At 42.4% G+C, this 12,239-nt stretch overlaps 1 protein-coding gene across 1 annotated transcript in view; it reads left to right on the forward strand.

Annotated features, from left to right (window-relative positions):
* The first annotated feature begins 253 nt into the window (after positions 1 to 253).
* LOC114458734 (NACHT, LRR and PYD domains-containing protein 3-like) overlaps positions 254 to 12,239 on the forward strand; it is a 30,669-nt gene continuing 18,683 nt past the window's right edge. Inside the window, exons 1-7 of the mRNA XM_028441131.1 lie at positions 254 to 410; positions 2,593 to 2,667; positions 2,834 to 2,962; positions 5,363 to 5,417; positions 7,077 to 7,284; positions 7,484 to 9,296; positions 9,374 to 9,547. Of these exons, the coding sequence (XP_028296932.1) occupies positions 2,615 to 2,667; positions 2,834 to 2,962; positions 5,363 to 5,417; positions 7,077 to 7,284; positions 7,484 to 9,296; positions 9,374 to 9,547 (2,432 nt within the window). The 5' untranslated portion in view covers positions 254 to 410; positions 2,593 to 2,614. The remainder of the gene's footprint in view (positions 411 to 2,592; positions 2,668 to 2,833; positions 2,963 to 5,362; positions 5,418 to 7,076; positions 7,285 to 7,483; positions 9,297 to 9,373; positions 9,548 to 12,239) is intronic.

The following is a 12,239-nucleotide window of genomic DNA, read 5'->3' on the forward strand; positions in this document are numbered from 1 at the left end:
GAGAAAAGTGTTAAAGTTTATTAAAGTGTTAAGAAACGGTGTTCAGGTGGGCGGAGCCAGGTAGAAACCCAGGGTTTCTTTGATAAAACCTGCCAGCGACCAGGTTTAGTTCACGGACAATGTTGCTATGGTAACATACTCAGAGAAGAACATACCTCGCTTTTTGGAATGGGATACTCAGAGTTTCCCTCATGTCAGCCTGAACATACTCAGAGTTTGAACATAACCTGCTTTATGGAATAAACCTCAGGTGTGTAGTTTGGAACTGTTGTGTTTACACACTCAGAGACCAACAGTATTTTCTTAGTTGCTCTCAATGCTGCTGTTGCCCTTTGTTGCCTCGTTGCCCCACTTCACCTGCTGCGTTAGAGCTCACCTGTCCATTCAGCGTCAGTGACACCACCTGACAGGTATATTTATCCTGTTCCTCCTTTCCCATTAGCTACGCTATGCTAAGCTAAGCTAGTGTTATTAGAGAGGTGGAGACGCTGCTGCTTTGCTTTGCTGTGATTCCTGCAGTCAGGGGCTGTTCTAGTGATTTGGAGGCCCCAGACCAGGGTGTCCAAGTCATTTTAGTTCAGGGGCCAAATACGGACCAGTTTGATCTCAAGAGGGCCACAGATTTTTTGCTAGAAAACCAGTCATTTCAACATTATTGTGCCTTAATTTGTACTTCTATGTATACATAAAATACTAAATATGTAAGAAAATATTATCTAATCAACAAGTGACAGAAATCAGTCCTAACAGGATCTATACTTTGAATTTCCTAGATTTTTTTGACCAAATTCTTTTTAATTAAGGGAAACATGTCATAATTTGAGAAAAATGTCAGAATGTTGAGTTTTTCCAACAGTTTAACATGAAAAATGTAATAATCATGTGATAAAAGCACCAAGAAAACTATGAGAATCTGCAAATATTGTTGAGTTTTATTTTCACAATGATTCATCTTGTGGGCCGAATAAGATGCTCTTAAGGGCCAGATTTGGCCCCCAGGCCTTGAGTTTGCCACATGTGCCCCAGACAAACAGTAATGTCCATTTATCTTAAATCAATCAGAGCTAATGAACAAACAGATGTTATCTATGAAACAAGGCCACAGAACTAAAAGAGATTCCATTTAGCAATCACACCCTGGTTAGTCAAATCAACTAGGGATCTAAGTATTCACCTAGATACCTGTTTCTCTAATGGGGTACGTGTACCCCTAGAGGTACACCATGGGACTATAGGGGGTACGAGAGAGAAAGAGAGAGTTAAAAATATACACTCAGTGATGGTCTCTCCCCAGGCCTAAGATGACTGGAAATGATCAAAACTATAGACATAAATCTATTCAAGAGCCATGAAATCAGTGTTTTTCAACCTTGGGGTTGGGACCCCATGTGAGGTCGCCTGAAATTTCTGAAACATTTTAATAGATTTTTGATTTTTTTAATTCTTCTTCACAATCTTAAACAACTGTATGTTTATATTGTCGCGTGTCAAACTCAAGACTCAGGGGCCAAATCTGGCCCTTCAGAGCTTTCAATTTGGCCCGCAGGAGAAAATGAGGTCACACTTTACTTGACGTTTATATATAAAGGCTGAAATTACGCTCTTATTATGACTAGGGATGCACCAATCAGCTTTTTTCACCTTTGATATCGATATCTGGTGTTTCCTATTGGCCGATACTGATCTGATACATAAATTAATTACCAAAAAATGGTTTGTCTCATTGTGTAGAAAAGACTGGGATCCTGCTTTCATGCATCAGACTTGATTTAAACATGTCTTTTGTATTTATTTAGAATAAATAAATAAATAACAGATATAAATGTACAAAGTTAATTGTTTATTTAATAACTATTCACCAGTACAACAATCTATAACCAGTAGTTTCTCTAGCTTGGTCAAGCAACATGTAAGACATAAAAAAATTAAATAACTGGTTCAGTCAGTGCAATTAACAATGTGAAATGAAATGAAAATGAATTAATGAAGGAACTGAAATTGAGAGAAAAAAACTGCTTAACTAGCTTGGTTGGTAGACATTAAAAAGAAATCTTCTCTTTAAAATGGTTTCGTGAAAAACAACTTCTCTAGCTTAGTAAATAAATATTATACAATCTGACTCCCAATACCACTGGTTCAGTCAGTGTAATTAAAAAGTAAATTTAAATACAAATATTATTAAAAAAAGCTGAAATTGAGGAACATTTAAAATGTAAAAATACATATATAAAAAAGGGTAGCTTGTGTGTGACCGGAAGTGTGTAGCATTTAGCGTTAGCATCACAGTGTGGAGCATTTAGCGTTAGCATCACAGTGTGGAGCATTTAGCGTTAGCATCACAGTGTGTAGCATTTAGCATTAGCATCACAGTGTGTAGCATTTAGCGTTAGCATCATAGTGTGTAGCATTTAACGTTTGCATCACAGTGTGTAGCACTAACTCTCATCCAGTCAGTGTGCTGTTAAACTTCAGAGCTCCAGATATTTGTTGTGAAACTCAAAGCTTTGACATCTTTTATCTTCTCTAATGTGTGTTTTCACTCTTTACCATGATACTCAGGTAGCTCTGTCAGTCTCACACTCATATCTTCAGCTCATCATCTCATGACGTGGAGATGGATCAGGACACGGTGAAGGAACAACATGAGATCCAGACTGAAGATCAGAGGTGAGACCACGTCAGCGCTCAGCACTCACACCTCTGTACATCAGTGTTACACTGTGTGTGTGTGTGTGTGTGTGTGTGTGTGTGTGTGTGTGTGTGTGTGTGTGTGTGTGTGTGTGTGTGTGTGTGTGTGTGTGTGTGTGTGTGTGTGTGTGTGTGTGTGTTCAAGGACAAGGAAGAAGCTCAAAACTAGACATGAACATGGTCCTGGACCTGGACCCAGCTGTGTGTCCTTTAGAAGTGACCAGTCCATGCACAGACCCATTAAATTCAAAGGAGGTCCATCTACTGACCCACGGTGAGTCCACATAAAGAAGGTTGCTGGTTGTCTTCCTGATGGTCCAGGGGCCTCATTTATTGATCCGTTCATAGAGCTGGTTCTAAATACGTTCAGACCAATGAAATGTAGAATGTGCACCAGTACAAAAAGAATCAGTATTTATGAAGCGTGTGGACAGAGGTCGTACACACAGCAGTGTTGATTCATCTCACCTGTTCTAAAGCTAGCACATGTTCAGGCTCATTTACATTAAGACACGCCTCCAATTGACCATATATATCTTTACTAAATGATGTCATCATTAAATGAAAGGATTGCATCAATGTCTAAATATTCTCTCTCCTGTCAGCGTCAGATCAGATCCACACAGTGACGTGTTCACACATCACCTTTTATTGGACAGCTCGCTTTCTAAGAGATCTGATTGGTCAGGAGGTGGGACTTGATCATTCGCTAAGATCCTAGCCAGACACAGCACACACTGATTAAATCCTGGAAGTTAGCATTAGATAAGAGGTAATCTAGATTAGTTACATACCCCCTAAAACTTGGTAAATATTCCTGGGGTCAGATTGACCCCAACGGTAAAATGTGTTGGTGATATTTGAGGATAATAGGAGGTTAAGAATGTGCAAACAGACTTTTTCCAGTGGATTATGACCAAAGCTATAAATGAAATCAAGGATCAACAAACAAACAACGACTCACTTATTGATACTTAAACAAAAATAATGTTTAACATGTGAAATGTGTGACTTTTTAAAGAGAGCTGAGGGTCAAACTTCTCTAAAATCTCTGTGTGATTCTGTGTTGTTTGAATGACAGCAGCATTACATCATCACATGATGATGTCACACTATTTCACTTGAAACACACACAGCCATCAGCCTTTTAGCACAACTATTGTGTGTGTTCACTGACGCTTCCTAAACGTGCACAGACCCAGGTGTAGTGCTGCTCCTGGGGGGTCCTCATTTACTAATGACATCATTTAGTAAAGATATAGATTTATATCTGATGAACTGATCAACAGTCAGTATGAGATCATATGCACAGACGAGTGAAGTCATATATTAATTAAATGAATTAATTAATATATGACTTCACTCATTCGTGCATACGGTTCGAGATACAGGCTTTATCAGCTGACTCTGTGAATGTGTAAAAGCATGAGATTATTCATGATATTAATTCATTGAATGGGATATCCCATCTAATGGATTAATATCATAAATAATCTCGCACTTTTATGCATTAACAGTATCAGCAGCTTCCTGCCTTTTCTGTAACAACAGTATTGTTTCTGGTCTGAATTATGGATTTTAATTATTCATCATTTTAAACTTCAGCAACACCTAACCTGGTCAGACCAGATTATGAATTGGATCAGATCTGAGAGAGTATAAAAGTTCCGCCTCCTGGTTGAGCACTACTGTTGTTCTTCACTGTCATCATGGATATAAATTCATGATATTTATTTAATCAATCAATCAAATAACCTGGTTGGACCAGATTATGTGACTTGTGCATTGTGCCCGTGTACCTATTCTAAGTCTATGGAAAATGTAGATCAGGCGCAGGGTACGCGTTCGTTTACGCCTTCGATAAGTTGTTGCGCATGAGTTTAGAAGCGATCCACCACACACACACACATAGAGAAAGAGAGAGATCATACAAATAGTTTTATTACAATAATGGCCCCATATCACTGTTCTACCACAAGGTTTTTTTTAATGTTTGCATGATCAGAGCTGTGTATATTTACACTGGTTTCTACTCTCACACACAACTTTATCAATAACATACAGTATTTTCAGTGGAATGATCTGTGCTTACGAACACTTGATAAATGAGGCTTCAGGTTCTTCACTTTCACAGTTATATATGTGTTTGAACCAGAACCCAAGCCCAGATTAAGTGGACGTGGACCTGAATCTGGACCAAGCTGTTTGTCCTTTCGAAATAGCCAGTCCATGGGCATAGAGGTTGTTTGTTTTCTTCCTGATGGTCCAGGTTCTTCACACTCCACACTGATAACACCATTAAACATGACTCAGTGCACATTTGAAGTGGTGCTGATGTACATCTCAGCAAACAGTGGAAGGTGAAAGAGAAAAGGCTTTGTAGGAATGGTCTCCAGTGTGTAGGTGAGTCTTAGACAGAGTGTGATCTTCAGATTTGTGAAGGATTGAAGACAAATAAAGCCTCAGTCCAACAGACTTGTTCTCCTGTTCAGTGGAAACATGCTGAGATGTTCCACACGTGAGCTGAGCTCCAAAGGCTGCTCCACACTCACTGCACTGTGGCTCTGCAGGACATCACCCACTGTTACTGATGTTCACATGATGTTAGCTGAGCTTCCTGTGCTTTCCTCCATCTGCTCCTCAGCATGTCTGAGTGTCTGTGTCTTCTCCACAGCAGCTTGGAGGGTGTGGATGGTTCCTCTGGAGCTGAGCCTGACTCCATTTTTACGGTGTGTATGTCTACAAAGACACTAAACCTGTGTCAGCCTGTGATCAAACCACTGTACACACACACACACACACACACACACACACACACACACACACACACACACACACACACACACACACACACACACACACACACACACACACATATAGGGGGTGTATGGGGGGTGGATTGCTTCTAAATTCATGCACACCAGTCTAACACACGTGTGCCTGCCTAACTTTCACTAAACTTACCTTATTTACGTATTTAGGTGTAGTGGCAGGTGTGGCATGAGTGAAGCTATAGCGATCAGGTGACCTTCACTATGTACTGTAGCACCGTCTGCGTGACATGTAAACCGTTAAGCGTCCAGGTCAGCAGGCGTGTAGACACGTGCACGTCCGTAAGTGTGTGTGTGTGTTGACTGTTGTATCCTGTCCAATCACAGCTACAATCTGACTCAGAATCAGAATCAGAAATGTTTAATAGCCAAGTACAGTTTTAAGGACAGTACAAGGAATTTGTCTTGGTAGATGGTGCACGAAACAAAAACAAAAAAAACAACAAAAACAAGAACAAAGAACAACCCAGCAACAATAATAATAATAGTGATAAATATAAAGGATGAGGGATACATAAAGGATAGATAGAGAAAAGGATAAATAGGATATATATATACACACACAGTGCAGCAGATAATGTCATCATGGAGGTGGTGGTGGGTTCAGTGGGTGACTGGGGGTGTGTTCATGTGGATGTAGCAGAGGGAAAGAAGTTGTTTTTGTGTCTGGAGGTTCTGGTCCTGATGAACCGAAACCTCCTTCCAGAAGGGAGAGATTGAAATAGTTTATGACCGGGGTGGGAGGGGTCGGCCACAATCTTTCCTGCACGCCTCAGAATCCTGGAGGCGTATAGTTCCTGGAGGGAGGGCAGATTGCAGCCGATGACCTTCTCTGCTGAGTGGATGATACGCTGCAGTCTGGCCTTGTCCTTGGCGATAGCTGCAGCGTACCAGATGGTGATGGAGGAGCGGATGATGGAGCTGTAGAAGTTCACCATCATCTTTGTTGGTAGACTGAACTTCTTCAGCTGCCGCAGGAAGTACAACCTCTGCTGAGCTTTTTTGATGAGGGAGCTGATGTTCTCATTGTTATAACTCACCCTGGTCTTTGATGGAATGCAGCGGTCCTCACAGAAGCTGAAGAGTGTAACACTACAGTCACTACCACTTTATGAACGGGTGTCGTGACACAGACTGTAACCGGACTAAATGATGGTCCGTTTTACACTCACACTCACTGACACTTGCACGCCTAACAATTTTTTCAAGTGTTTCTATGTCACGTAGACGGTGATCGATAGTGAAGGTCATCTGATCCCTATAGCTTCACTCACGCCACACTTGCGTCTACGTGTGACTGATGTTTGTTAGGTGCACATCCAGGTGTGGCGTAGGTGTGCATACAGACGTGTTGACGTGACTTGTGCATTGTGCCCGTGTACCCATTCTAAGTCTATGAGAAATGTAGATCAGACATACAGATGCGCAGGGTTTACGTGTGCGATAGACTGGTGCACATGAATTTAGAAGCGATCCGACACACCCACACACGCACACAGGCTCTCTGATGATTGGAGCAAGCCTTCACTCATCACCTTTAATGTGTTTGTGTTCCAGCTGCTGGAGGACAACATCATCAGCTTTGTTAAGGCTGAACTCAAACACATGCAGAAGATTGTGGATGGAGATGATCCAGAGTGCTCAGAGAGTCAGATGGAGGGTGAAGATGAGGAGCAGAGGAGGAGCAGGGAGGCCTTTCTGAACATCACACTGTATTTCCTGAAGAGGATGAAGCAGGAGGAGCTGGCTGAGCGTCTGCAGAGCAGTAAGAGCATGTGAACATCTTCACTGTGAGGAACATCACATGAAGGACACAAACTTGGCTTTTGTTTTTAAAAGCACAATTCAACCGGTCACATTTAATCTGAGGAACCATCCAGACTGAGAACATCACACACTTTGATCTCCAATGTTCAAACCTGCTCTGACTTCTCCATTCTAACATTAAGTTTGTCTTCATTCAGGAACAAAGGCTCATCGATACCAACGTGAGCTGAAGTCCAAGCTGAAGAAGAAATTCCAGTGTGTGTCTGAGGGCGTGGCTAAAGCAGGAAGTCCAACCCTCCTGAAGGAGATCTTCACAGAGCTCTACATCACAGAGGGAGGGAGTGGAGAGGTCAACCAGGAACACGAGGTCATGCAGATAGAAACAGCATCCAGGAGATCAGACACAGCAGAAAAAGCCATCACACTAGAAGAGCTCTTTAAAGCTCCTCCTGGAAGACCTCGACCAATCAGGACAGTGATGACAAAGGGCGTGGCTGGTGTTGGGAAAACACTCTTAACACACAAGTTCACTGTGGACTGGGCTGAAGACAAAGCCCAGCAGGAGGTTCACTACACATTCCCACTGACCTTCAGAGAGCTGAATGTGTTGAGGGGGAGGAGCTTCAGCTTGGTGGGACTTGTTGAACACTTCTTCTCTGGAAGCAAAGAAGCAGGAATCTGCAGCTTCCAGGACTTCCTGGTTTTGTTCATCTTGGATGGTCTGGATGAGTGTCGGCTCCCTCTGGACTTCCTCAGCACTCAGACCCTGACTGATGTCTCAGAGTCCACCTCAGTGGAGGTTCTGCTGATAAACCTCATCAGAGGAGAAATGCTTCCATCAGCCCGCCTCTGGATAACCACACAGCCTGCAGCAGCCAATCAGATTCTTCCTGAGTGTGTGGACATGGTGACAGAGGTCAGAGGGTTTACGGACCCTCAGAAGGACGAGTACTTCAGGAGGAGGTTCACAGATGAGGAGCAGGTCAGCAGGATCATGTCCCACATCAGGACGTGTCGTAGCCTCTACATCATGTGCCACATCCCGCTCTTCTGCTGGATCACTGCTACAGTTCTGGAGGACATGTTGAAGAGCAGAGAGGAGAGAGAGCTGCCCAAGACTCTGACTCAAATCTACAGCCACTATGTGGTCCTTCAGAACAAAGTCAAGATGGTGAAGTTTGATGGAGGAGCTGCCACAGATCCACACTGGAGTCCACAGAGCAGGGAGATGATGGAGTCTCTGGGAAAACTGGCTTTTGAGCAGCTCCAGAAAGGAAAATTGATTTTCTATGAGAGTGACCTGACAGAGTGTGGCATGGACCTCAGAGCAGCCTCAGTGTGCTCAGGAGTGTTCACACAGGTCTTCAGAGAGGAGAGCAGCCTGTACCAGGACAAGGTGTTCACCTTCACCCACCTGAGCCTTCAGGAGTTTCTCGCTGCTCTTCATGTCCATCAGACCTTCATCAGCTCTAAAGTCAGCCTGCTGGAGCATAAACCACAGAAGAAGAAGACCTCCAAGAACTTTCTTCATGGTGGAGTTGAGCCTGACTTTAACCTTCTCCATCAGAGTGCTGTGGATGAGGCCTTACAAAGTCCAAATGGACACCTGGACTTGTTCCTCCGCTTCCTGCTGGGTCTTTCACTGCCAACCAATCAGAGGCTCCTACAAGGCCTGCTGACACAGACAGGAAGTGACTCACAGACCAATCAGAGAACAGTTGAATACATCAAGGAAAAGCTGAGTGAGAGTTTGTCAACAGAGAGAAGCATCAACCTGTTCCACTGTTTGAATGAACTGAATGATCGCTCTCTGTTGGAGGAGATCCAACAGTCCATGAGATCAGGACGTCTCTCCAGACAAAGACTGTCTCCTGCTCAGTGGTCAGCTCTGGTCTTCATCTTACTGTCATCACAAGAACATCTGGATGTCTTTGACCTGAAGAGATTCTGTCCTTCAGAGGACGCTTTTGTGAAGCTGCTCCCAGTGATCAAAGCCTCCAAGAAAGCTGAGTATGTGACTTTAGAAGAACATGTCTTTAGTTCTCTCACAAAACAACATCTGTAAGGTTTCTCTGATTCTTCATCAGGTTGAGTTTCTGTGGTCTCTCAGAGAGAAGCTGTGCAGCTCTGTCCTCAGTCCTCAGCTCTCAGTCCTTCAGTGTGAAACATCTGGACCTGAGTAACAACGATCTGCAGGATTCAGGAGTGGAGCTGCTCTGTGAAGGACTGAAGAGTCCTCACTGTAAACTGGACCATCTCCGGTCAGTGGGATCACAGTCAATCAAAGGACTCAACATTTATACAACCCTCAAATTGAAGCTGGACTTCTGTGACGTGTATAAAACAGAACTACTGAGAACTACTGAGAATTATACATATATATATTATACTGACTAATTGTTCATTCCAAAAATATAAATATATCTTATAAAATTACATTTGAATCTTATCTCAGACAACTTATCAAAGATGAATCATGTCATCTGCATTAGTAAATGTAACAAGAGCACTCAGAGAGCTCAAGTGTTCATTTGGACAGCACATAATGATTTAGTTTTAGTCATAGTCTTTTGACTAAAATGCAACTTAATTTCAGTCCATGTTAAAGCCTCAAAAAGGTAGACCACAACTGAACAAACAAAGACACAACTGAAGGACCACAACAAAGAGATTGTGCAAACAGGCCTTTTATTTCTAGGCTGAGCACTTTTTAATAAAGATGTGGGGGAGGTAGGGACCCATAGGTTGTTCCAAATCAATGTAATTAATAAAACATAACCCCAGCCTATCAACCTCACTAATCTCAGCAGAAACAAAAAGAACTTAAAAAGGCTGACTATATAATCTACAAGAAGAGTCTAAGTAAAAGTTTTGTCTAATGTTTATAGACACAACGCTACCTATGTGCTGTAAATGTAAGATACCCTGAATCCCGTACCTCCTTACAATGAACAACAGAAGTAGTTTCCTAAACCAGCACATGCAGTGTCAGGAGGGGGAGAGAGACTGAGACAATCTGACAGTCCTTTATAAAGACTTTCTCCAGTGATGATTGGTTCTACACAGCAGAGGAGAACCAATCAGCAGCTCCTGATCAGGTGGCTTCAAATGTTAGTCACTGAAAGACAGGGAGAGAAACAGCAAAACTCTGAAAAAACCTGCACCTAACACTCCACATTTAGTCATCAGGACTATTTAAGTTATAGTCTAATTTTAGTCACTAAATGACATGAAGATTTTAGTCGACTAAATCTATTACAGATATAGTCGACTAAAACATAAAGCATTAGAGTTTATTCATTTTTTTAAATATTCAGTTACTGTTGATCAACCTGATATATGACGGTATTAATATTTGTAAACACAGACAGATTAGACGTGAGGGGTATTCCAAAAAGCGGGTTATGCTCAAACTCTGAGTTTGTTCAGGCTGAAATGAGGGAAACTTTGAGTATCCCATTCCTAAACGCGAGGTATGTTCTTCTCTGAGTATGCTACCATGGCAACATTGTCCGTGAACTAAACCTGGTCGCTGGCAGGTTTTATCAAAGAAACCCTGGGTTTCTACCTGGCTCCGCCCACCTGAACACCATTTTTGAACACTTTAATGAACCTTAACACTCTTCTCTGAAACACATGAGTAACATCACACACCACAGATGTGTTCACATCATTACTAATGTGTTGCTTTACATTTTTTTTTTTTGTGTGTGTGCAAATGGTAGTTTTCTTTCTAACATTGTAGATGTAGATCCATAACTCACTCAGTGCCATTGCGTCATTTGCGTTTTTTCACAGGGATTACTAGACAACACCCTGGCGGAGGTCCCTCATCAATATCTAAACTGTGGGGTGTTGTAGTGACCAACTGTGCCCTGAAGATGGCAGCAGTACACATTTAGATGAGAGATTAGCCACTGATGCTACCCAGCAAAGGAGGAAGAAGCAGGAACGAGTGAGATTATGGCGCTACGGAGTGACATTGTGACGTATCCAGCAGCTCACAGCACCACATACTAGCACAGAACATGTATGGACATGAGTAGATTATTGATAATGTTGCGATGGTGAGATAAAACCATCAACTAACCGAGCCAAACGGGTCATCGCTGCATGTCGGGAGGAGGGGGGAGGAGGAGGAGGGGGGGGGCGGTACAAAATACCCCCAGCTTGTGAGCCAGATAGCAAAATAATAGGTGACATGTAGGAGGTAGCCGCGCACCTCTGGATGAGAAATCATCCGTGCTCAGCAGAGCTAAGAGGGAGAGGAGGAAAGGCGTTTACGAGACAGAAAATGGCACTACGGACGAGAGTTGACATTTCCAGCAGCGCACAGCAGCGCATACTCGACCAGAACATGTGTGGGACTCATGGATAGTGTGGCGATGGTGAGATAAACCGGGGATTGCAGTGACACTCTGCATGTACGGGAGGAAGAGGAAGTTGCGTGTGTGTAGACTGACGGGAGAGAAACTTGGAGGAATGCCAAAATACAGTAAGAAATCCATTCAACTCTGACCCAGATAGATAAATAATAATAATTTTGTCATCAAAAGCCTGGTCTCAGTGTTTTATATAAGGAAACAATGTTCAGATGTTAGTTGTCACTAAAGCAAAAAAAAAAAAAAAGCTTTAAAGTCACTGACAGGGTTTTTTAGTAAAAGGCTGTTTTCTCAGCTTTTTGCTCCGAAACTGAAGATTTGTGTAAAATTTACTCTATTCAAAGGCTGATTACAAAAGAACGAAACGGGCCAGACACAAATTCTTTTTTGATGAAAGTAGAGGCTTCAATCTTTCAGAATCTGGTGTCAGATTTCAGATAGTCATAGTAGAAAATATTCTGTGGGTCTTTAAATTCAGTCAAAATGCTCAAAAACAGCTGGCACTGAGAGGGGTAGAAAATCTGAAAATGGCTGGCACTGAATGAGTTAAGTGAAACACACTGAGAGGTTG

This window comes from Gouania willdenowi, unplaced genomic scaffold (genome assembly GCF_900634775.1).
Source record: "Gouania willdenowi unplaced genomic scaffold, fGouWil2.1 scaffold_174_arrow_ctg1, whole genome shotgun sequence".
Lineage (NCBI taxonomy): Eukaryota > Metazoa > Chordata > Actinopteri > Blenniiformes > Gobiesocidae > Gouania > Gouania willdenowi.